Source organism: Vombatus ursinus, unplaced genomic scaffold (assembly GCF_900497805.2).
Source record: "Vombatus ursinus unplaced genomic scaffold, bare-nosed wombat genome assembly UNPS02014794.1, whole genome shotgun sequence".
Taxonomy (NCBI): domain Eukaryota; kingdom Metazoa; phylum Chordata; class Mammalia; order Diprotodontia; family Vombatidae; genus Vombatus; species Vombatus ursinus.
The window spans coordinates 17,466,524-17,494,339 of NW_020954572.1; the positions used below are offsets into that span (position 1 = coordinate 17,466,524).

At 35.5% G+C, this 27,816-nt stretch overlaps 1 protein-coding gene across 4 annotated transcripts in view; it reads right to left on the reverse strand.

Moving 5' to 3' along the window:
- CASC4 (cancer susceptibility 4) overlaps positions 1–27,816 on the reverse strand; it is an 84,667-nt gene that overhangs the window by 41,590 nt on the left and 15,261 nt on the right. For all 4 annotated transcript variants that reach the window (XM_027870106.1, XM_027870107.1, XM_027870105.1 and 1 more), the window contains 5 exons: positions 18,469–18,523; positions 12,831–12,933; positions 8,376–8,466; positions 5,078–5,222; positions 4,357–4,437 (listed from right to left, as the gene is read on the reverse strand). In XM_027870106.1, the coding sequence (XP_027725907.1) occupies positions 4,357–4,437; positions 5,078–5,222; positions 8,376–8,466; positions 12,831–12,933; positions 18,469–18,523 (475 nt within the window). The remainder of the gene's footprint in view (positions 1–4,356; positions 4,438–5,077; positions 5,223–8,375; positions 8,467–12,830; positions 12,934–18,468; positions 18,524–27,816) is intronic.

Below are 27,816 nucleotides of genomic sequence, written 5' to 3' on the forward strand. Positions count from 1 at the left end.
TGCTTACTATAGTGCCCAGCACACAGTAGGCATTATATAAATGCTTATTCCCTCCCCTTCCCTTCTCCAGTAAACACAATTGGCCTGAAGTTTTTCAATGGCCAACCTGAAAGGGTTTCATTTACTTAAAAAAAATTAAAAAAACACTAAACAGGAACAAGGCAAAGAAAACTAACCAATGGAAAATGTCAATCCATCAATCAGTAATAACAAAACCTATAATGTGCTTGGCACTATGCTAAGGGGTCAAGAGTATAAAAGTATATGATGGGGGGGTGGTGGTGGTGGTGGTATAAAAATATATAGCCTGGTCCTTGCCCTCAAATATATCTTCAAACTTAACCATGAGTGAAGCTGGTCTCTTCACTGTTCTTCAAATAAGTATTGCTCATTTTGCCTCTTTGCTTTTTCCCATGTTACTTCCCTTTGCTGGAATGCAACACTTCCCATACTTGTCTATATTTATCAAGTCATATCTATCAAAGCTCCATTAATGTTCCCCACTTTTATGAAACTTCCATTTACTGCTTACACTAATTTCTTCTTTCTTTGAAGTTCTACACTATTTTAAATAACACTCATTTTGCTACTTAATAATATATCCACAGTCAGATATTCAAATGTTATGTTTCACATGTACATGTCTTATCTTTCCAGTCACAGTGAACTTCTTAATGGAGAGAACCGTGCCTTATTTTTCTTTTGTAGCCCCCAAAGGCTTTCAGCAAACACTCATCAAATGAAGCTGAAAAACTATTCAAATGTTCAGTTAAGAGTCAGAAACTACTTCATGGTATTTTTTGGATGAATTAAGTTCCACTCTGGAAAGTTAAGCACTAGCATTGCTGATTACGATCAGCTAGGCCTCAGCCTTGGATCACTTCCACCATTTGTTGCCTTTGCTCCTACAGCTGTGTGGCTGAATGAAAGTGGAGAAAATTACACAACCATTCTGACGGGATCCAGTACAAATTTATATTGCACAACCTCAACTGGGCCCTCACTGCTGCTTGGCAATTCTACTCCTCCTCCCTTATCAACTCACTATCCCACTCTCCACAATGGCTCTTCCAAATCTTTTCATCCCTCTCAAAACCTCCCATTGCTTCCCCTTCCCCAGCCCCTCAGATGAGAATTTTGCCTTATATTTTATAGAACAAATTGAGGCCATTCGCCAGGACTTCCCTCTTCCTCATCATCTCTTATCATTGCCTTCTGCCACTATTCCTTCCTTCATGAAGTAGCACTACTCCTTACCAAGGCTAAACAATCCCATTTGTTACCCCTACAACAGATTTCCTGCTCTGTCATTCCTATTCTTTCCCTTTTTTGTTTTTAATTAATATTTTATTTTCCTAATTACATATAAAAATAATTAACATTTTTTTTTCAAATTTTGAGTTTCAAATTCTCTCCCTTCTTCCCCTCCCCCCTCATTGAAAAGGCAAGCAATTTGACATAGGTTATACATGTGAAGTCATGCAAAACACATTTCCATGTAAGTCATTCTGTCTTTCACTTATTTTCAATCTCTCCCTGTCTACTGGTTCACTCCCTTCTGCCTATAAACATGTCCATGTTTCCTCTATCCTGAAAAAACCCACACTTGATCCTTCCATCCCTCTGCCCTTTGTAGTTAAACTCCTCAAAAAGGCTGTCAACAAAAGGTGCCTCCACTTGTTGATTGAGTGATTACACTCCTAGGCACATGCCATAAGGAGGACAAATTATATACCAAATTATTCCTGGCAACAAAGAACTGGAAATAAAGTGAAAGGCCATTGACTAGAGAATAGCTGAGTAAACTGTGCTATATGAATATAATGAAATATTGTAGAGTAAGAAATGCTAAATATGAGGGATTTGGATAAACAAGAGAAGATGTATGCATAATCTAGTACAAAGTGGAACTAGTAAAAAAATATACACAATGACTACAACAGAGTAAATGAAAAGAAGACCAAAAGGAAGACAAATTCCACTTAACTAAAAACTAGGAAAAGTTCCGAAGTAGCGATAGCAAAATATAACCCTACCTCTTGGCAGAGTCAGGCAACTATGGGGACAAAGTGCTACCTACATTGTCAGATATCGTCACCATGCTGGTTGTTTTTGCTTAACTATTTTTAATTGCTATAAAAGAGAATTCAGTTCTGATATGAGTGTGTATCTCCATGTGAAATGACTGTGATATAAAAATAAAAGGCATCAATTTATTTTAAAATAAACATCATTACATAGTGGTTGGATTCTAAAGTTAATTCATGTGATGTAAATAATGAGTAATTGAAATTACCTTTGAAAACCCCTTAAATTACAAATAAAATATAATATCTTTAAAGAGTTCTAGCTAGGAAGGGATTAGTGTTTCTTTAAAAGACGGCAGTCTATATCAGAGTGCATGGGGAACTCAAATGGTTGCCACAGTAAAAACTGAATGTAAATTACAGTTTTTAAATACCCAGCTAAAGTTATTGAACAGGAGATGCAGAAAGTAAGACTTCTACTAAAATAGTATAAAATAAAAACCGATAAAGACTTAGTTGGCCAGAAAACTGTTGATGAAGGAAAACAATACTATTAAAAGGCTCTCATATATAAGTGTGATTACATTAAAGCAGGGGTTCTTATCTTTTTTTGTGTTGGACCCCTCTGGCAGTCTAGTAAAGGTGATGTACCCCTTCTCAGAATAATGTTTTTAAGTGCATAAAATAAAATACATTGGATTACAAGAGGAACTAATTATATTGAAATAAACCTGTAATTTTTTTTCCATCTAAGTTCATGGACTCCCTGAAATCTATCCATGGAGAGTTTCATAGATCTGAGGTCATGAACTTGTACCTTAGTAGTATGATCATATCACTATATAACTATTCCTTCCTCCTGCTTCACCATGAAGCAATAGAGGACACAAGGAAGCCAAAGAGATAAAAGCAAGGCCTCCTAGCTAACCAGGAATGCTAGGAAGCCAAATTAAGGTTTGCCATTCTCATCAACTCTACTTTTCTAATCACAATGAATGACAAAGAGGAGATTCTGGAATCTTACTTGGGCTAAAAACGTGGAGGCAGCAGAATGAAAAAGATCAAGAAAAGTTTCAGGGAGGAGGTAGTATATGCACTGAGCCAGAAGGCTATTCTGTAGAGAAGGGAAATCATATACAGTGGCATTGATGTGGGAAAGCACTAGAATTATTCAGGCAACAGTGATTAGTTCATTTCATCTGCAGCAAAGATTATATGATAGGAGAAAAGGTTGTAACCAGATATTTAGGAGTTTTGAATAACAGGCTAAGGACTTTGGATTTCAAGTTGGTAAAGTGATGGATATCTACTCCAAGTTTCTTAAGGTGACATGATCAAACCTTAAGAAAGTAAATCTGGCAACTAGGTATTGGATATGATTACAGAAAGAAGAGACTGTAGACAAGGAAACCAGTTAGGCTGAAACAACAAGTAATAAGGGTTTGAATTGGATTAGTGACAAAAGGAATGAATATGAGAATCCTGACTTTATCACTATATTCATAGCACAATATAGTAGTTGTTCACAAATTATATCCCTGAAGCATCAAGAAAAAGTTAAATTAAGTTTTGTATATTCTTTTTACTAAGGCAGAAAAGTATGCATTAGATTTTTAAAAATATTAAATAACAGTGTAAGAGAAAAGCTGAGGAATTTAAAGAAATAATCCTTAGTTGTCTAGGAAGTCAGACCACATTTCCAGATTACACTGGATAATTATCATTACCGTTAATAAAATGAAAAAAGCATTTTCATATTATTACAGAAACATAATATATTCTAGCCAAACTAAACTACATATCCGTATTATCCTACCCCTTCCCTACTACCAGATCTGTCTTTTTTAATATACACCACATCAATCAAGTATTTATTAAACACTTACTATATGATATTATATATGTGTGTCTTTGATCATGTTGTCTCTCATATTAAAACATACTCCCTTCCCAACTCCACCTATCTTCCTTTAGATCCAGGTGTCATATTCTCCATGAAGCTTTCCCTCAAACTCCCAGCTGAAAATGAATTCAATTTCTCACAGTACTGTGAGCAGACTTCTCCCTTACACTTAATCATATTTTGCCTTACATTAGTCACTTGTATATATGTCTTATTGAAGACAGGGTATACATCTTATTCTGTCTTTATGTCCTCAACATAAACATAGTATCCTTTACGTAGAAGGTACTTAATATTTGACAAATAGTATTTATACTGTTTATCTCAAATTTATGACTCTTTACAAGTTCTACCACTTAAAATTAAAAAGCAGAATCACCATAAAACGTTCACCCATTAAGAATATGTCTTGTTATCCTTACTTACAGGTAGGAAGATCATCAGCTTTTGCAAGGTCATTCTCTTCTATTCCAGGCATGCCTGCATCACCAGCTCGTTTAATTTGTTCTGTCCAAGAAATGACAAAAATATATTTTTGTATTTTTCCCAAGTAAATTGAAAATATATGAGGGGAAAGTAATATTTTCCATCCAATGAACAATTTTCATCCACTTTCTGATACTCTTTGTCAATGACTTGGTATTCTGTATCATCACTTCCTGAAACGAGAAAAGTTCTAAATCCTAAATCCATTTACTTTTCCCCATCTTTTTACCAAAGGAATATTTAATTATTTACATCTTGGGGGGAGGGGAAGGATACGACTTTGACACAATACTGAAAACTTTACAGGCAGAGTGGCATACTGGACAGAATATAGCCATGAAGTCAGAACCATCGGGGTCCAAGTTCTACCCCTGACATAAATTAGCTGTATCACCACTGGTAACATATATGTGTATCTATATATGTGCACGTGCTATATAAAAATACATGTGTATGTGTATGTATATACGTGCATGTACAATATTTATCTATACCCCCTGCACATATACCTACATATATATATATACATATATACACACGCACAAACATATATGAAACTGATCACCTGAAACTGATCTGAGATAAACTAACTTTATAAATCTGAAGGGAAGATTTACAAACAGGAAGAAAAAAACACACAATTAATATATTTTTAAAATACCTTTCCCATGTGCAACATGATTGCTTGAGGGTTTCTCATTCTTATCTGCAGCATTCTCAGCTTCACTTGGAATATTTTTGGGTACTTCCTGATCTTTTGCATCCAGTTCAATTACATTATTCTGCTGAGTCTTTAGGGCCTCTTGCTGTTGAAAAACACAGATTTGGCAATAGGAAATATTTTTCAATTCAAAATATTACATACTTGTATACTTCTTATATGTCCAGAAACAATTAACCTTCCATATATCTATATCTATATCTATATATCTATATCTATATAAAATGTATGTCTATGTGTGGATAAATACATACACATACATATGTATATATATGTCAACTTTTTAACCCTATGTATAATAAAGTGTTACATAGGATATATTGTTTTATTATTGAATGGGATAGAGAATCAGAAAAGCTATGTTCAAATCCTGGCTATGACATCTGTATGACGCAGACAAATCACTGATCTATTTAGCCTGTTTCCTCATCTGTAAAATGTGTATGTTGTTGGGCATGTAGGGGCAGGGTGAGGAGAGAAATAATACTTAAACTACTTTCTGCTCAGGACTGTGAGGAAAATGTTCTATAAACTTTAGAGCACTACATAAAAGTGAATTATTATTGTTTAGTAATAGGAAATCACAAAAGTATAACAAAATTACATTTTAAAGCCTCCAATTACAGTAAATGGCCTAAAATGTTAGACTTAACCTAACTATTCTATTAAATATGTTATTGAGAAAAATATATTTACTTAAATAGCTATTTTTGTAAAACAAAAATTGTATACATGTCCCATTATTGGAACCAAAAAGTAATGGGAAGAGAAATGTTCTCTGCCACTGTTAATAGAAGCTAGAACAATGAGCACAAATGTTCACCTACCATTACTATCTATATTACCACCATGTTGTGTTTTTGACAATAATATCTATCATTTCCCAGCAAATTCTAACCTTGCATATATGTATATTTAGAGAGAGAGAGAGAGAGATGTATATGCACATACACATACATATATACACTGGGTATCTCAAAAGTCTCATTGCAGTTTTATGCTGTTTTAAGTTTTAAGAGTTAAAAAGTAACTTTGTTACTTTGTGATTTCCTATTACAATGCAATTTAAAATTGCACTAGGACTTTTGGGACATGCTATGTATATGTATCTCCTTTCCTTATCTATATCTATAGATATCAGTACCTAGAGATAGTATACATTAAGTTACAAAACATTTTCAGACAGAATACTTAGCCTGGATTATAACTGTTACACTTCTCATAATGGAATTACACATTTTTTGAAGAGCTTTCTTTTTCTTTCATCATCTTCTCAAATAGGTTTAAACATAGAGAGCAATCAGAATATTAATAATTTTCCTTACAGGAGGCAAAATTATGTTTATTCTAATAAAAGGATGCCACCTTTTATGCTGAATGAACAGAACAAGATAACTCAAAATCCTTTTGCCATATAGAGGATGATTTTATGGCATCAGAATTTCAGATAAGGTTGACACTGTGTCACTCTAAAGAGCAGCTTGACAAGTTTTGTAGTTTGTTTCCACAAAGTAAATTTACTATAGGTAGGAACACATATATATATGTATATATGTGTGTGTGTGTGTGTATATATATATAAATTATTATTATAAAGTCTAATTCCATATAATGAGACCATTCCTAAGTTCCAGTTTTCTACTCCTAAAAACCTATCCACTGCTTTCCTAATGAAGACATATAATAAATTCCATTCAATTTTTTCTAGTCAAAAAAATCAAAAGCAAATAGACACTAACAATCAGTATTAACAAAGATCTTCCCTAAATTCAAGAACAATTCTGATGCCTCACTGTGACATGGTCAGGACCTGGATTATGCTAACAGAGCACAATCTCTGGCGGGTTACACCAAGCTGGAAAGGCTTTGGGTGGGGTACCATATCAGCTAACATGAGGGAGGTTTATCAACAGGCTGACTACAGGAAGATGAAGTTTTTGGTCACAGTAACTCTTACAACTTGTCAACCAGGCCACAGGAGAAGAACTGGGATCTGCACAGGTGGAAGGAATACTCGTACCCTAATAAAATCACAGATTAGTTATTAATAAAAAGTCTCATTACCACAGGATTGGTGCTTAATATTTTTGGTTACAGAAACTCATGAAATTGTCTACCAAGTCATGGAAGGTATTGGATCTACAATGATGGAGTAAAATCATACACCAATGGAAATCAAATCCTTGTAGTATTGTAAAAAAAATATTAACTATCAAAGTATATATTAGTCTTCAGGTAACATATTTATGTATGATACTGGTGTCAGAATATAAAATATTAAACATTCTCAATAAATTTAACATTCCCTTTCCCCCACTCCCTGCCCCAATACTGCACTGGTAACTGTGAAGGGGATGGAGAGGAAAGAGAGCTTATTTATTTCTAAGCATCCTTTCCTGGGGAATCAGGAATTGCTGGTGACTATAATGAATCTTTAAAATGAAAAGGATGGACTAGATGACCTCTAAGATCGCTTTCATATTTAAAATTCTATGATTCTCATTTGCTATCATGAGATTAGATTATTATCTTGACAAAGATTCAATGTCAAGGTAGGATACTTTTGCACTAGGTGGAAAGAAAGGGTTTTAATATGATAAATTGTCTGTTCCCTGCAAAAGCCTCCAAAAATGCTTGGTATTGGAGGTCAAGCTCTAAAGGTGAACAATTGTGCAAAAAAATATCCTGGTACCCATGATTTTGCTGTATTCAGCTAATGTTGAGCCAAATCCATCATTCAAACAACATGCAATTCAACAAGCATTTATTAAGCAATTTACTATGTGTAAGACATTAATTGAAGGCACTGGGACACCTCAATGAACAAGTAAAGAATGGAAGAGAGGAGGGGAAGCTTTTCAAATGCCTGATCCCTAACCCTAACCCCACCACCCTCTTTCCCCAAAATAACAAAAACTGCTTCTAGTAATTTTGGCTTAATTCTATGTCTGATGATTATTAAATACTGAATTGTTGCTTAAATTTTTTTAAAAATTGGCTCAAATTCAGTAGAAAATTATTCAATATATAATCTGGCAAATATATCAAAGAAAAATATTTTTAAAAACTAATAAGGAAATTTAAGCTAACAGTGAATTTTAAAACCTTTAGACAACTGTAGTCATGTAAACATTCAATCTACCTGGCAATTTAAGGTGTCACTATAAAATTGATGTCTGAATTTCCCACGTTTTAAACAAAATATTTCAGTAAGAGAAAATACTTAGAAATGATTTACCTTTTGTTCTTGCAAAAACTGATCTGCTAACTTTTTTATATTTTCTTCATGCTGTGCTCTTAGTTCCTTGATCTGTTGCCCACACTGAAAACTAAAATGGAAACAATCATTCTTTCTTGTTACACTGACTTCCTCTCCAAGTTGCTTAGAAGTGGGCACACATTTGAAAAGGTGTGTATGGTTCAGTATGGGAATAGAAATGCAGAAAGCTAGTAGTCAGTAAGAAAAGTATCAGTTAACAAGTGACCAATAGAGCAGACTTTAGAAAGAGTGAAGTGTTCAGTATCTATTATTATTTTTGAACTGCACACAATTTCTACAACTAGCTTCATTAACAAGAGAGAAAAAGATGGTAGCAAAAGAGACAAAATTACTACCACGATGAACCAGGAAAGGATGAGAACCACTAGCAAAAGGTTTAATAAGGGTTTTCAGGAGGTATTTGTCTGAGAGTTAGTACATGCTTTAATTTTTAGCAAGCCTGGTAATCTGGGAAAGGAAAAGAAAAAACTTCAAATCTAAACAGAAGAATGGAGACAGGAGGAAGAATGAGGAAGAAGAATGACCAGGGGATAACATGAAGGGAAAATGAAATTGCTTTTACAGTAGCCTATCACCTACTGAGGAAATTCTTGCTTGTGTGGATTGGAGTCTAGGCTACGTAGGTGTATATGTAGGCATATGTAAAGGCAAGAAGTCACGAGGCAGGAGTATAACAAGGTGATTTTATTCTACTTTGCCCTCAACCAGTGCTTTCCCCTTCTCTTATTACCTTACAGGTTAGTTTTATGTACTAGCTTCCCTTTCAAAAGGGCATTTTTCCTTTTTTGTCTTTACCTTTGGTCCTCCACGAGGTCCTATTCCAATGCCTCATCTTGGCACAGGGATGACCCTGGGCTCTCCAAGGCTTTGCCAGTGGAATGCAAGCACTAATAGTTTCTACAACAGTGTAAAAGCTATTAGTATGGTAGTGACAGCTGACTCTTTGCTTTCTGAGGACCAACCTATCTAAACCTACATCCTTATTACCTGAGGGCTTAGTGATGAATTCCTGGGTCATGACAACCCACGAAATAAAGAAAAACACAAAATGGCCTGCATGGCACTCTTCTATTTCTGAAATGATAGTGACAAAGTAGCAAAAAGGGTGACAGAGGATTTAATTGTCCAAAAATATTAATTTAACTGTTGTTACTATAAAATGTGAGATCCTTGTCTAGTGACTAACACATGAATATGTTATCAGAGGAAATGAAACATACCAATCTTGATATTCTTACTAGAAGTAAAACTAATACTAATCAATCAATCAATTTGTTAAGTACGTTTGTTAAACACCTACTATATACCAAGGACTGAGTTAGTTGCTGGAGATGAAAATGAAGCAGTTCCTGTTCTCAAGAAACTTAAAACTAGGAGATAAAAGGAACTACAACTAAATGGGAAAAAAAATGGCTCTCCTTGGAAAGATGAGTCAGTAAAGTGGGTTTTATCTTATACTCAAGGGCAACAGGAACCATCATTTCATGGGACATTTGATCACCTTGTATTACAATGTTCACAATGAGCATTTGCAAAAAGATTACAAAAATAATTGCAACTTACGTGCCAACATCTCCTTCGGAGAATGAGGAAGAAGAGAAATTCTCTAAGAATTAGATAAAAACTTCCAAATTTAATCAACAAATACTTTAATACAAAAGTGTGTACTGAGGAGGACAGTGAAAAATTTGTTGAAAAGATGTTCATGAGTAAATAAGGGAGGCTACAGGCTCATAAAAGTGTACAAAAGTTCCATACCCTTATGTCACGAATACATTTTTCAAACAAAGTCAGGAGTCACTGAACAAGGGAAATGACAAATAATACCACAAAAAGAAAAGTTTATTGTATTCTGATAGACAGGATATGATTGGTTACTGATATGGGAGGCACTTCTGAATCAGCTGTCTATGTATAGTCAGACAGTGGACTTGTTAGGGCAAAGTTAAAAATCAATACCTAATTAGAAGAATAAAAATGAGAAGACATAGTATATAAGTGAAGCAACTCCAACTTGGTCCATTTAATCAAATTATGAATACCAGAAAATAGGAAATAAATTTTAAAAACCAAATAGGCATCAACACAGGCTATCATTACTTCCTAAAGAAGTTTAACTGTTATAAATCAACTCTCCCAAAAGGAGATCAGAAGAGACTAAAACTACCCTAGCCAGCACAAAATCCATCTACTTGAAACTCAGAGTAATATGTCAGCCAAGGGCAACCTGGCTCATTTGTAACATCTTATGGGAGAAGATGGTGGAAGATTATGAACGGTATCTTCCAATAAAACCGCAAGGAACAGTGGAAGAAACAAAAGTTTGCAGAAAGCTTGGCAAGAGACCCAAGTATGTCAGATCATCTCAGGAGCATCTATGAATGAAACTGGAAAGAAGGCAACAAATAGACAAAAATTGGAAAAATCATTAAAAAAATTTTAAAATAATTTCCTTCATCAATGACAAGAAAGTTATCATATTTGTGCATTAATGTTACATTCCTGGTATACTAAAATAAGGAAACACTTATATGGTCCTAGTTTTTTCTGTTCTCTCTTAATGCTAGAGCCTTTCCTGGGTTGGTTATCTACAATTCCCATCTGTTTATATATAGTTGTTTGCATATTGTCTCCTCCAGATACGGTAAATTCCTTGGGAGTAGTTAACTGTCTTTTGTCTTTCTTTGTATCTCCAGGACTTAGATTATTGTCTGTCATTTTAAAGAGCCAGTAAACACTTTAAAAATACTTAGGGACTAAAGATGGAAAGAATAGCTAGATTAAATCAAGTATACACAAAGGAGATCTATGCTGGAGGCAACACAAACTTGAAGTTGTAGAAGAATCAATTCTCAAGCTATCTGAAAGAGGCAAGGATGCTAAACACTTGGGAAAAAAAATACATAATTTTATTATCTTCACAGAAAGGTGACTGATAAAATATCAATAACTGTCTTCCATATATGTCTACATTCTCTTTTATACAACATTATTATGAAATTAATTCACACAAGGCATCCTGAGACAAATGTATGAAAAGGGACTAGAGAGTCTTCTATAAATGACATTATATAGCAAACCACATCTTTATAGTCACACAAATGACTGAAAGGTGTAGAAAATATAAGATCCCACTATAAATGCTGTCTTCCAAAAAGGTCTCTCATCCATATATCAAAATCATACAATATTCCCTGGAAGTTGTAACACCAAAAATATCTTTGTCTAACAACACTACTGTTATTAAATCAAGAAAGATATAAAATAAGACAAATATATTTTCTCCAGAAGTATATATCACTGTCATGGAAGATGTCCAATATATAGTACAAGTGGAATTGAGGTCCTCTATATACTTCTATTTGCAGATGGCACTGTACTAATTGCATCAAGCCCTGGAATATAAATAGCTTTTAAATGGGATTTAGAACCATTAAAAAGAGCTTAATCTAACTATCCACAGAGGAAAAACTAAGTGAATAAAAGATTTCTATTGTCCACACTATAATATGCAGCTGGAGAGACAGCCTATAGAGTTACAAAATCTGTGTGTATATGTGTATATGTAAGTATACATATATACATATATATACATGTATATATAAATAATATGAATAGATATGGGAAACTGTGGCTTTCGCTTATGAAATTATATTGTATCTGATGAATTAAAGTTGCAAGTCACTCAAAGGTCAATGGAAAGGTACACGGTAGATGTGAGTAGTCTGGAGCTCAAAATCAATGAAGATCTGTGTAGATGAAGTAGTATAAAGGATATCATCAGAGAGATAAATGGTTGAAAAAGAAGTGGCTTGGTCATGTAATGAGAGTGAGGGATAGCTAATTGACAGCCTACAGGCTCCAATAATAACTATGTGATATCACAAATTCTACAAAAGGGCTTCTAACACCCTGTAGGAGATTTAAAGGAAGATATGAATGAGTCATGCTGGATGACTCTCGTGGTTGGATTGATATCTGCACCACTGAAGGAAATACTCATATTTCGGAGATCACTGATCCAAAAGTAAATTTTTACTAACTCCTATTTGTTAGGTTTGCTAATGGGTTTTTCTGACACATAAAGATATACATGCTGTCTTTTCTGAAGGATTTAGCATCTAAAGGAGTCTGTTAAAATTTCTAGGCCTGTGTAATACAAGTTATTAAGACAGACAGATAGATCATAGATTCTATGGGCGAAGTAAGAGGAACTACTCTGATTTCCAATGTGCTAAAATGGAAATGTGTCAAATATGGATTCCAAAAGGACAAACAAAGCCAATGAACAGAGAGATCTGAAGGCTGAAATAGGTAGAGAAGTAGCAGAAAGAGGAGAATAGAAACTAAAAAGGGGAGTATATTTAGGTTTCTAAATTAAGAAATATGGATAAATACTTCTGACCTTCTTACCTTTCATACTCTAATCTCTTCCCAAAGTAAGTATTGTTTTTCTTGTAATCGTGAAGTTGATCCTCTTGTCGAAGGAATTCTTGACGAAGCTCAGCAAGTTGTTCTAACCCAAAAATAAATAAATAATAAAAGGAAAGTTCACTTTCTCTGATCCTTCCTACTAAAAAATTCAACTAAGTTGTAGCAGGCTTTCAAAATAAAATTACTGCACATTTCCCAATTAATCTATCCATAATCTTAAGGGTGATAAATAATATCATTTGCATAGTACTTTGATTCTTATATGTAAATGGATAACGAAATTTATTTTAAATTTGTGTAGCTTAGCAGTGTTTACTCATACCAAAAGTAATGAAGTCATATCTTCTTCTCATACTATGTAGACTAAAGATGAAAGTGAAAGTATAGTACAAATAGTTCTACCTTCTTCACAAATTCAATAATCTGTGATTTCATCAGTAGCTAAGTGGAATAGTAGAGATTATAAGACCAGGAGTCTGAAAGACACGAGTTCAAATCCTACCACATACATTACTAGTTGTATAATCCTGGACATGTCATTTAACCTCTTTCTGAATCATTTTGCTCTTTTGTACAATCAGGATAACAATAGCGTCAATCTCATAGGGTTGTTGTAATTATCCAGTGAGGTAACATATAACATATATAAAATGCTATAAATGTTAGCTATTGTTTTCAATATTATTATTATCATGGATACTCCCCCTCCATTCATCCTCTATATCTCGGTTGATTGCCTTTGAGAGCTATGGAGTCATAAAAAAACCTCATTATGGTGCAGCTAACCTACTCCCTCTTCTACAGAACTCCTATCTATCCTTTAAATCTCAATTCAAATGCCACCTCTTCTAAAAAGACTTCCATCATGTAGCTAATTAGTAATGGCCTCCTTTGAACCTCACAAGGCACTTTATTTTGCATATCTCTAATTCACTTATCCCATATGGATTATAGTTATTTTTGTTTGTGCCTTTACCGTCAGCACATTATAAACTCCACTAGGGCAGTACATATTTTATCTAAACTCTCCATCTTCCCCTAGTGCCTAGGTATAGTGAGCTCTGCACAGAGAAGGCAATTAAATGTTTGTGATTTAATTTATTCATAGAAACAGTATGATCTAACAGTATAAACCATCTTAAACAACCTACTTTGCTCACTACTGTTATGGGCATTGTTCCCCTGGTCTCCTGATAAAGGAATTTAAGTACAGTGTGGAAAAAGAGTAATTATCTCTATTATTTTATCAGACGATATATGATAGCAACAAAAAAACAAGAGAAAAATCCCTTACATTTTTCCTCAGATTGTAAAAAGACAACCATGTTCCATGAATAAACTATGACCAGTGGACATACATGCCTAACATTGAGACTTTTGTTTGTGAATTAAAGAACTTTCTTTACTTTAAAGTTGCATCTTACATAGGTATAAAGCTAACAACAAACTCAAAATTAAACAACAAATTTAATCAGGCATACTTGTCATGGTATTATCTGCTAACAAAACATAAATGAGAATGTGATGGTTCACATAAAATAACTAATTAGGATAAGGATAATTTTTACACAGCAATAACTAAACTTAAGCTTTTTCTCTTTCCAGTTTTATTTTCAGGTATCTCTAATCAGATCATTTTTGTGATTGTTTGCTTTTTAAATTATATTTAATTTTTTTTCAATCAGCAAAAATCTATCTTTTTCTCTCACATTACAACCTCACCTTTCCTGTTGAGAACAAAAGAAAAACAAAACCCTTTTTGCAAACACATACAGTCAAGCAAAACAAATTTATGCATTGGCCAAGTCCAAAAAAAAAATTCATGTCTCCTGGATTCTTTCACTTCTCTATCATGAGAAAGGTAGCATGTTTCAGCATCAATACTCTGGAATCGTGGTTGATTATTGCATTCATCAGAATTCCTAATTCTTATAAAGCTGTTTGTCTTAACCATATGGTTGTCATTGTATGGTTATCAGCCTCTCCCTTGCACTGAAGTGCTATGTACAGTGTACTCCCAGCCAAAATCCTTCCCCAGTGTCTACAGACTTCTTTTTCTGTTTTCCTATGGTGACCTGGACTGGAAAAATAACTCACTATAATTTTTTAAAATTTCTCCATCAGGATTAAGTGCATTTTTGGAGTCTGTTTGGAGGACTTTTGGGGTAGGGGCAGAGAGAGCTGTATTGCTTCCTGCTACTTTACCATATTGGCTCCTATATAATATTGTCAGTTTTAATATATCAACAGTCTCTCATCACACAGATATTTACAAATTCATAATCCCTTATTTTAAGTTCCAAATTCTCTCCCTCCCTTTTTCCCACCTACTGAGAAGGCAAGAAAAAGAAAATTTATGGAGAAAGATCCACACTTCAAAAGCTCCTTAGGAGCTAAGCCAAAGAGGTTCACTTCCAGTGAATTAAATGCTTACGACTAATCACCACCTTTTCAAATGTCATTTACTAGTTGTTTTCATAGGAGAGTTTAGTGGAGGAAAAAAAAAACTCTTGGAAATAGAATGAAATCCCATGGAGAATCATATTTGGATAGAGCAAACTGAACTAAGATGGGAGAATTGTAAACATGTGGCTTTCCAACATACCCCTGAAAAGGAACTACCTGAGAAGGAAAGAGAGGCCTCAGCTTTGGCTTTTGGCCAGATTTTTGTCCCTTCTCTCCTCCCCATCTTCCAATTGCCACACTTCCAGAGAGAAGGTTTGGGATAGTCTTGTTGCTACCTTCTGAGGCACTGGGTGTTCTGTTACTCTAAGATCTCAGAGACATCCTGGGGACCTACAAGCTTTCAGCATTCCCGAAGCAGTCTGATTCAGGGCAAAGTCTGATTGCTGCCATCCTGGTCTCAGCTTTGCAATTTTGTAACTTGGGTTTAGGTCTGAGCAAAAGTAGACTGTTTCTGGAACTTAGGCCCCAATCAACTAGCTGAAAAGTTTTGTTAGTTCAGTCACAGAACTGTAGTTATCTACTTCAGTCTGGTATTCCTGCCCTGGGTATTCCTCTGCAGGCTGGGCTAGATGCTACAACTGAGACCCTACTCTGCACCTGGACTCTGTGCTGCTGCTGTTGCTGCTGTCTTCTGAACTTCTTCCTTTCTTGGTACACTGCCCAGTGTCTCTCCACTTAGAATACCAACCTTTGCATAGATCATCTTATCAGTCCACTCTGGATCTATGCCCGGGAATGGGGCAGTGGCAACAGAGCTATCAATTCATACCTGTCTTCATCATAGTTTCCCAGATCTGGGACCTCCTTTTTTTGCTAGTGAACAGTCTTTCCTTTGGTGCTAGGGTGCTCCACATTTGGTATACTTCTGGCCCAACTCTATCCCCAGTGTCAGCAGACCTCCTTGTCTATCTATCTCCTTAGGCTGACCTGGGCTAGACAAGTGACTCACTGTACTTTCTTCTGGATGTCTCCACTAGGATTTGGTCTGGTCCATTTTCTAGATCTGTTTGGAGGAATTTTGTGGAGGGAGGCTAAGTTGTACTAATTCCTACCACTCCGCCATCTTGGCTACACCTCAATTGTAATATTTTTTCCTTTGGCCTACAAGCTCTGGACTTTGGCTATAATGTTCCTAGAAGTTTTCATTTAGGGGTTTCTCAGGACATGATCAATGGATTCTTTCTCTTTCTACTTTGCCCTCTTGTTCTAAGAAACCTGGGCAGTTTTCTTTAATGACTTCTTGAAATGTAGCATTTAGATTCTTCTTTTGGTCATGGCTTTTGGATAGTCCAGTGATTCTCAAATTATCTCTCTATCTCATATCTCTATATTATCTCTGGAGTACCTCCAGATCAGTTATTTTTGCTATGAGATACCTTTCACATTCACCTATTTTTTTCCCTGTCTTTTGACTACATCTGTAGTTATCATGAATGACTTTCCTTTCGTAATTTATTCCTGCTGGTTTTTATAAATATAAAGGCTAACAAATCTTGTGGACACTCTTGAGATTTGTGAAATGTTATCTGTGAAATAGTGAGGTATAATGGAAAGAGCACTGGGTTTAGAGTAGGACATCAGGGTTCAAATGCCAGCTTTACCTCTTACTGCTTCTATGGCTAGGGATGAATTACTTTACCTCCATGGGACAGTTTTTTCATATTAAAATGAAAAGGTTAGACCAGATGCTCTCAATACCCCTTCTACTTCTAAACCCATGAACCCAAGATCTAACACAGAAACAAATGGAGGTAAGATTCAATTTCTGACTTCAAGGAGTATAATTTCTTCTGGAGAGATAGATGTATACATAGCTAAGTAAAAAAAAAAAGACAAATTACATTAAGTAGAAGAAGGGGCACTAACAACTAAAGGAATGAAGAAAGGCTTCAGGCTTCACATAGGAGGCGGCCCCCAATATAAACTATGCAGAAGGTAGAGATGAGTGAGAGCATTCCAGACCTAGGGTATGCTTTGTACAAAGGCATGGAGGCAGGTGATGAATGTTGTAAAAGGAGAACAGCCAGTTTGGCTGGGAATAATAACCCTTATCCAATATTTGGCAAACTCTCTCTTCTACTCCAAACCCCTCTCTAGGTAAAAGTTCCTTCTCCTTTGCTGATGAGGGAAAAAGAAAAAATCTTTGTAACAAATATCTCTGATATGGGTTTTACATACAAATTATATAGAAAACTAACATAAATATAAGACCAAGAGTCATTCCCCAATAGAAAAGTGGTCAAAGGATATGAAAAAACAGTTCTCAAGAGAACTGCAAACCATTAACAGGATGTTCCAAATCACTAATAATAAGAGAAATGTAAATTAAAATAACTCTGAAGGTTTATCTAACACTCAGAAAATTGGCAAAAAAAAATTACAAATTACAAAAGATGCAAAATGTCACTGTGGGAGTGACTGTGGAAAGAAAAGCACAGTAAGACGCTGTAATAGAATTGTGAATTGGTCTAACAATTCTACAAAGCAATTTAGAATTATATTTTAAAAGTAATTAAGATCTCCATTTCCTTTGACCCTAAATTAAGGCCACTCACATAAGAAATCTGAGGATTTCTTGAGCTCAAGGAACTTGAAAATAAAGAGACTTAATCAATTTCTCTTACCCATTTCAATTCTTTTACTTGGTGGTAAATGCCTCTCCAAATGAGTGATTGTATGGTATTTGAGAGCGGGTAAGGAAACTCATGTACAAAACTTATATATCCAGAGGAGACTGTATATTTTTTCTAGACAGCTGGAAAAAAGATTGGGATACTGTAGGCCTCCAAATCTGTATCCAGATTGGTGCAATGAGAAAGTTAAGATGGATTGTGGAGTACCTGAACTACAAAAAGTACCTGAATTGATGAAAGCAATAACCATTAATATAATGATGTAATATCTGAATAAAATAAAAATTTTACTTGGCTAAATCATAAAAGTTAGCTCAGGCTGGCCTGGTTAATAAAGTCTATGAACAGGTCATTCATGACTACAGATTTATATATAGATAGATAGACAGTTTTAAGTCATATTATTCATAAGGTTTTTGCTATTTTTGTTCATAGATGGAACCCGCCACTTCTTTGGCTTTAGTTTTAGACATTTAGTACCCATTTACTTATACTTAATCTATAGTGAAATTTCTTACCCTTTAAACGATGTATGTCTGCCATCTGATATGATATGTTGTTCTGTAGTTTAACCTAAAAAGAAAAATTAAATTTTATTTTACTAAATGAAACATAGATATTCATATTTATTGTGGGCTTAATAATAAAAAACAGAGCAGAAAGTTTTGATTCTATAATTGCACAAATTTATTTTCAGTTTGCATATAAAAATATTCCTTTCCATTTGATGTACAGCATACAAAATACAGCATACAGTATTTTGAAAAAATACTGTTTGTGATGAGTTCTGCTTGATAATTTTTTAAAAGCCCAATGGCAGGTTATACTTCCCAACTGCAATTCATGATAGGAAAGATTAATTTTGATAGGCAGATGTATTACAATAAGATAGGTACAGAGATGTATTTAAGGTGCTCACATTGAAAAGCAAACTAAAGATGATATTTAATACGTAATAAAATGACACTAGATGACTTGAATATGTCCTTTTTTTGATGAACTAATTAATTTAGAAATGTAAACAAAGCTCTAGGTAAACATGATCCCAATTCATAAGTAATAATAATATATAACCCATGGCCTAGAGCCTTCTAAAATTCTAAGCTCATGACAATTTGGTATCCTTCTGGGGACCAAACCTCTAAAAGAGTAATTTTTTCTCTGGACTACTGCCCCCATTCAAAGGTATTCCAGGAAAATTTCCTAGTATACTCATGATATAACTCATTTCTGGGTTTCCCAGAACATGAATAAAAAGGGTCCATCACCAATTCCTGTATATATACATAAATATATAGATATACTTATTTGTATATATGTATGTGTGTATGTATGTAGAGAACAACTTTTATTTCATAAAAAAAGAAAAATGAAGACCCAGAAGACTAACAAAAGTCCACAGAGTTTTTAAAAACACACATAAAATGCTCAGCCCATCAGCAACCTTCTCAGAAAAGAATTGAACTTGGTGATGCCTTTGAGGTAACCCTTTGACATTCCCTAAGTCCCACAGCATCTCCTATAATACCTCCCAAAACTCCTAGTATCATCATGTGGTTTAGCTCTCCCTAAAAGGGAAACATACTTTGGAGGCTGTTGAAAGCAACCCTCTTTTCCCTGGACCTGTATTATATAAAGCCTTGCTCTCCAAGTAGGACACTGCTCAAGAACTATGGAAATGATGTTTTTCTTTCCCCAAGGAACAAGTTTCATTAGGAAAACTCTTTTTCTCCCAAATGTCTGATCCTGGAATTTCTAACCTGAGATAAGTGGGCACAAATATATATTCTTCTTCCATTTATTTCTGCAGGAAGCCTCTCAGTACCCTGGCTGCTACCATCTCTTGAGCTGGGAAAGTCTAGTCCCAAGATTTCTTCTCTTAGTTTGTGTACAAGCACATGCAAATCTATCATGTACTTCTTCAGTGGGAATCCTAGTGATGCCTCAGTCATTGTTTTCTCTTTGGCTATGAATGTCCACTTAGGAATTGTATCTCTGACTCATGCTCAGAAGCTACAAGTGAGCATATGTAACATCAGAAGTCTCCTAGGTTTTCTTGGTAAGGTGCTTGTGGGCATGCCCAGTTCCATGGAGAGATACCTCTTAGATATCTCCAAACAAAGAAAACTCCACCTAAATCTCACTGTGATAATTGAAGAGTTCATCACAAAAGAATTCCCCTGATCAATCCTCCTTACAATAACAATAGTTAATAGGTATGCAGAACTTCATAAAATGTTTTATATAAACCATCTCATTTGACCCTCACAACAACCATGAAGTATGTAGTATATTTCTCCAATTATATTTATAAGGATTAGGGTACAAAAAGGTTAATTGACTTGCACCAGGTTATATAGCTAGGAAATAGTAGAACCAGAACTTGTAACTAGAGCCTCTGAATCCAAATATAGTCTTCTTTCCACTATATTACAGCTGCTTCTCTAAAAATAATTGTCTCATTTCTTTCCTTAAATACAGATGCTCCGCAGGATAAAAGGAAACAGGATCACAGATTTAGAACTGGAAGGGACCTCAGAAATCATCTAATCCATTTTTACAGATGAGGAAGCTGAGGCCCAGGAATGTTAAATCACTTGCCCAACGTTCCATAGGAGGTAAGCAGAAGAGACAAGATTTGAACACAAGTCCTCTACCTTCAGATCCAGTGCTTTTTAGTCTTGAAAGCCCAGGGTCTAATCATAGGAAGGAGACCAATAACAAAGTATTAAACTAACTATAAAATTTCAGCCATGAAGGTGAAGCCACTCACCCTCAAATAACACCTCTTGCTATTTCAAGAAATGAAAAAGGTAACTTTATTTTCTGAAACAGACTCTCCTTAACAGATTAAGTAAGGAGGTAATGGTAAAAAATATTTTATGTCTGTATCATATCTACTTCACTCAAATATTTACTGAGCACCTACTATGTACAAGGTAATATGGCAGAGCAAAAGATGAATAAGTCACAGTCCCTGTATTCAAGGAATGAGTTGACAATGTTTACAATCTAGTAGGAGAAAAGTACCTCTACACATAATTACAATACTGGCAATATGTGATAAGTATCATGGGCATTACCAAAAAAGTTAAGATAATACTTTTAGGCGTGCTGATCAGCCTAACTTTGGGGGGAACTGACATTTTAGTTGAGACATGAATGGGCAAGATTTCAATAAGTGCACATGTGGGAGTGAAGGAGAGAAGTTCACATTCCAAACAGATGAGCGGTATGAGTAAAGCCAGAAGAATTCAATGTATGAATGTCATAAAGAAGATGGCAATTTGACTAAAATAGAGGGTAGCTATAGGGAAATAGTGGAAGATAAAGCTGGAAAGTTAGGCTGGAGCCAGACTACATAGGACTCTGAATGATGGATAAGGATCTGGATGCTTTTCTGTGGGGTAATGAAAGTTTCTGAGTAGGAGAGTGTGAAGCAGTATCTTGGGTAAGTTAATCTGGTGGTAGTATACTATATGTATATCTGACCAGTCTCATTTGCTCTTCACACTCTTTCAATTATAAAGGGCATTTACATGTTACACATTGATTCTTTCCCCCAACATTGTTTTCAAAAACTCTGCATACCAGTTACTTATAAACTCAATACATTAAAAATACTAGTTTTCCTTTTAAACGTTTCATCCTCTTTTATATGACATTTTACTCTTCTGACAAATTCTTTTACGTGTGTGTGTGTATGTGTGTGTATGTTTAAGCATTTCTGTTACCCAAGAGTCTTTATTTAGAATACAGATTCTCTAATCTTTTTTCCCTTTTCTTTTAATAAAATTCTATCAGCTCTGTCTCTTTAACTGTAGCTTGCCTCCTCTATTCTTCCAATTGTCTGATTTCAAAAATGTTTTACTTAGGTGAATTCCAAGACTAAATGTTGCTGTATTTCCTCCTTCCAATATCCTTTTCTTGAACATGTATTGTCTGTTCTACCTCTTTGAATAGGAATTTGTTATGTATACACTTCATGCATTTCTGCTTTGTCCTACTTCTGTTTCATGCTGCCTACTGATGTTTTCATCCTCAAATGTGTTAATTTCCATTTTATAAATAACTCTCCCATAACATTTCTTTTTAAACTATTTTTCTTGTTTTCCCTTTTTGTATGCTTGGGTTTGATACTCTACTCTGTTGTTTTCTTCATAGGTTAATTTTTGGTACTTTCTACTCAATGCCTTTTTCTCAAGACACAGTTGAAATCCCCTTTAATGATATCTTTCTTATCAGATACAGAAAAGGCACTATATCCTTAAAGGATTTTTTTACTTTCAAATTTCTTTTAGGGAATACACACATTTTCAAATCTGATCTCCCCAATTCACAACCATAATTATAACTCTTCCAAATCTGATGACATACTTTGAACATCTATAATATGTATTAGAAGTCTCACTCCGAGTTCTGAAAAGATAGCTACACTAATGCATTTTTGGTGGAGCTGTAAAGTGGTCCAAGTGTTCTGGAAAGTAATTTCAAATTATACAAAAAGAGTGATTTAAACATCTAAACCCTCTGACCCAGAGATTCCACAGCAGGCATATACTCCAAGAAGGTCAATGACAAAAAGAATGATATCATATAAACCAAAATGTTTATAACAGCACTTTTTGCCCAACAAAGTAAATGCCCATCAATTAGGGAATAGCTGAATAAGTTGTGGTATATGAATGTAATGGAATACTATTGTGGTATTTCAAAGAAATTTCAAGATATGATGAAGCATGAGAAGACATATTAAGTGATTCAGAGTACAAAAAGCAGAATCAGGAAACAATAGACATAACTATACAATGTAAATGGAAAGACCACAATAAAACAATCAAAACTAAATGCTGTGAAATGACAATAACCAGGTGTGGCCTGAAGAGGAGATATTAAAAGACAACTCCTCTCCCCCACCTTTGCAGAGGTGAAGGACTATAGGCATGGAACACTATGTAATGTTAAATATTTTTGACAAATTGGTTAGTTTTGACAAAGTGTTTTTCCCCTTCTCTTTTACTCTATGTTATAATGAATTGCTCTGGAAAAGGGAGGAGGAAATATTCATTAGGAAATGTAGATGACATAAAAACAAAAGATAGCAATGAAATTATTTTTTAAAAAATCCCACCCCATAGGAGATGGAATACTAAACTTCTTTTGAGAGCACTTTGCTAGGTCCTTCATGTGAGAAACTGCATTCTTCTTCAGTCCTTCTTATATTAAAATTATAGTTTTACTTATCTCTCACAGCCCCATAGGCTACACTTCTCACTTTCTTTATCTCATGCTATTTCTAAGATTTGTAAGACATGTTCCTTCTTTAAGCTTTAAAATTCTAATTAGCCCTTCAAGGTTTCCTTTGAACTCCCTTTTTCCCCTCCTACTCCCTTCAGCCTTGTCTCTTTCTACCTCTTTACTATTTTTATTATTTACTACTTACTTTACTATTTACTGCTAGATTCTATGTTACCTTCTTCCTACTTCTTCGGGGCCGTGGTTTCTATACGCAATGAACTAGTTATTCTTGTTCTTTTTGTTCTTTCCTTCCATTCATTTCTTCAGGATGGTTTCTCTATCCCTTCCTTTCATTTTCGGTGATCTTTGTAACAGATCCATTTTTTCTAAGGCAAATATACTCTGTCTCCTTTTAGTGACAAGATATCTTCTCCCTATTTTTATTTTGCTTCTAAGCATCTCTTATATACCACAAACTACTCTGTTTTTTGCTTCAGCACCACCCATGGAAACCTGTCTTTATTTTCCTCCAGCTTCCTGACATCCCATCTTATTGCCCCTTTCTTATCTTATCTTTCTTAAGAGGCTTCCCTGAATAAATATGGATGTTCTGTCTCATTTTCCCCTCCATTGCTGAGTTGCTTGCATAAATATGTCCTTCATAAACATGTCCAGGAAGAACCACAAAGGTTATCTATGATCCTCTTTTTATAAACATTGTAGGGTCTGATTTTCCTCATCTGAAAAACTAGGATGATTTCGTGAACTACATTTTTATCTTTGATCAATACCCCTACATTCAACTGAATTCAATAATACCTACCTAAAAGGAGTTTACAATCTCCCAGAGGGAACAACTGTACATAAGTGAGCAAATACGGTCTCCTTTGAGCAAGAAAAGAACCCAAATGACAAAGAAATCAAAGATGTTCCCACAAAAGGGGTGGCAAATGAACTGAGCATTGAAGGAAAGATTCTAAGAGATGAAGGTGGGAGACTGTATTCAAAGCATGGGATGGTCTGTGTGAAAACATAGAGGTGAAGGATAGAATGTTAAGTAGGGGAACAATTAGTTGATAAGTTTGGCTCCAACACAGTGGACTGTAGGAAGGGAAATAGAATGAAATGAGGCTGGTAGAAAGAAAGGTAGGTTGGAGCAGATCACAGGCTTTAAATGCCAGGCTAAAGAGTTTTCATTTTATCTTAGGGGCTACAATGAGCCACTAAAGTTTTTGCTTTTTTTTTTTTTAACAAGAAAGTGACATAGTCAAACCTATACCTTGGAAAGATTATTTTGTAAACTTTGTGGAAGATGGACTAGTGAGAGAGAGCCCAGAAGCAGGAAGACCAATGTTGTTGCTTGTCCTTCATTGTTGAAGAGGACCAATGACATCATGATGAGACGGATGATATTTTGACTTGTGAGTGAATTGGATTTAAATGAGGCAGAGCTGCACAAGGTCATCAGCCTCATTCTCTTTTCCAAAGTCATCAAAGTCCAGTGGCAAGACGAAAGTCAGGGTGACTGGCAACAGCCTGGGATGCAGTGGATGACTGGCGTCTTCGATGTCTCCAAGCTCTTCCTACAATACCTGATTTTGCTGCTTTCATGGTCATTGGAACAAACTGTTCTCATTCACCCATTCTGTTGGGAGAAGTCTTCACGTGGTTGGGGTAGACATACCCCTAAGTTTGAAGCCTGTTGGTTATCCTCAACTTGATTTAGTCTATCTGCTAAAATGTTTTTACTGTGGTGTGGCTGCCGTGCATGCTATATAGCTTCTTGGAACCACAGGTAAGAGTTGGGAGACAGGTGGACATCAAAGGTAGATGAGTGGAAAGGGCCCAGCAAACCCTCATACCAGAGGTGCTAGTCCTCCCTAAACACCCCATATACCCAATCAGCAAGCTATCATAATAGTCTAGATTAGAAGTGTTGACGGTTTGAATGACAGTTAGTGGGCAGCTAAGTGGCTCAGTAAATAAGAGTGCCAGGCCTGAAATCAGGAAGACTCATCTTCCTGGGTTCAAATCTAGCCTGAGACACTTCCTAGCTGTGTGACCCTGGGCAAGTCACTTAATCCTGTTTGCCTCAGTTTCGTCATCTATAAAATGAGCAGCAGAAGGAAATGGCAAACCACTTCACCATCTTTGCCAAGAACACAAGTCAACCTCAACTGAAACAACTGAACAGCAATAACAGTCTTGAGCCAGCCACTTAAACTCCCTAAGTCTCCTTAAAATGAGGGGGTTGGACTAGATGACTTCTGAGGTCTCTTCAAGTTCTGGAGCTACATTCCTATGTTGTGGACAGATAATTAATAAGACTTGGCAACTGACTGAATATGAGGAATGGAAAAAGGAGATGCAAGATTGACTAAGCTTATGAACCTAGGTGACTGAGAAGATAGTTATGCCCTCACAGAGGAAGTTCTGAAGACAGATTTATTTTTCAGCTTAAAGCTCTCTTGATCAGATTCACTCACTTGATAGCCTCAATCTTTTCAGCAAAGGAGGTCAAATCATCTGCTGTAAGTATGAGGGGATCAGAGTCTGATTCAAGACTGAGATGTGAAAAGTTCTGGAACAGTCACTGTGAGGAATAAGGCAGTCAAGAAGAGAAGATAGAGGGGTTACTGGGCAGTAGCCAGGGTGCAGCTAAAGCTATGTACCATACATTTGAAAAAATCTTATTTTTAGTGACATTTTAAAAATCACATTCATTTCTGAATATAGCCCTTTATCCTATGGAACCCAGAGACCAGGTACATGTTGTTTAGAAAAAAAATACCTTATAAAAGATTTTTAAAAGGAAAAAAAGTAGTTCCAGTAAAACACATCAATCATGTCTGACAGTATATGCAATATTCTATACTCACAATCCCCCATTGCAAAAAAAGAAGGGAATACTATACATTTATTAAATCAATTCGACTTTATGACTTTTTCCAATGAAGCTCAGTAGCTCAGAAGAAGATAAGAAATCAGATGGTTAAATATAACCCAGGGTTAAGGATTAGATCATGTTTTGTCAGTGTTAGAAGAATGATGGTTTCTAAGATGGTAGCTAGTAGACACTAAGGTGACAAACAATGCAGTCAAAGCTGGAAATGGAAGCCAGTGAAACCAGAAAAAGAGGAGACCAATGGATAACACAGAAATGAAAGAGTGGGAGAGGTAAAAGGATAGAAAGTATGATCAGGGTGGACTGTTTTTAAATTTCTTTTTTATTGTAGACTTAATCATACATAAACACAAACATTTCAACATACAAATAACATTGAAAGAGCATAAAAATCATGACCTTCTATTATCTAGTTATTTTAAATTATATATTTTATAATTGTATGATTTTATACATAAATTTAACAAAGTAGTAACAAAACTGCTCTATTTGTTTGTGAGAGGTGATCAATATGAATACTGAAATTCACTACATGGAATAAATTCACTACAATGCGATTCACAGGAAAAGTTTTTGAAGGATAATGGCAATGGTTTAGAAGCACAATGAGGAGTGAGAAGCAGCCAATCCTCCCAGCCTTGTGAATCAAGAAAACTAGAAGACTAGCTTCTAGCACTGACAGTTGAGAAGTAAGTAGGGAAAATCAGATTTTGTTTAAATGGAAGTAGAAGGGATGTTGGAGAAAAAGTTCCTGGAAGCAGGAGTGTATGATGAGAAGAGTGGGGGGCAGCTAGGTGGCACAGTAGATAGAGCGCCGGCCCTGAAGTCAGGAGGACCTGAGTTCAAATCTGGCCTCAGACCAAACACTAGACACTTACTAGCTGTGTGACCCTGAGCAAGTCACTTAACCCCAATTGCCTAAAGAAAACAACAACAACAACAACAAAAAGAGAATAGAGTGGGCATTTCCAGAGGATCTAGTGCCACTGGGTTAAGAGAAGGTCAAACCCAATTTGTGGCCTGGAGGAGTAGAGCTGGTTTGAACAGGAATGGGAATTCAGGAGGGACTGGTAGGTTCTGTCAATCTCTCTCTTTTTGGGGGGAAAGGGAAGGTTTGCAAAGTGCTTTGCATATATTATTCAATTAGAGCCTTACAACAACTCTGAAGTAAGTAAGCCAGGAACTATTATTTCCATTTTAAAAGTGAAGACTCAGGTTTAGAAAGGTAAAGTGAGTTGACCAGGCTCACAAAGCTAGGAAGTATCAGAGAAAGTATCTGAATCCAGGTTTTTTTTGACTCCAGGTCCAGGTCCAGGACTCTGTGAACTCGGCCAGGGGAACCCAGATCCTCTGATACCAAATCCAGTAGCTCACACAATCCTGCCAAGAGCTATGATGTATGTACAAAGGAAATTAGCAGATCTGGCTTAGGAAAGGGAAGAGGAAAGCCAAGTTCAGTAAAGGTAAGTACATAAGGAAGCACTGAGGTAAGTAAACATGACCTTATTTTCACAAGTTTAAGAAATTATTATCTTGTCATTCCATGTGGGACAAATTGACCTGAGAAAACAAAAATGTTAAACTGTTGCTCAGCAGGAGTCATTTGGATAGTCTTCTAAATGCAATGGTGGAATTACCAACATGAGACACCAGAATTCTTGGTGAGAGAGAGACACAGAGAGAGAGATACACACAGACAGACAGAAAGACAGACAGACAGACA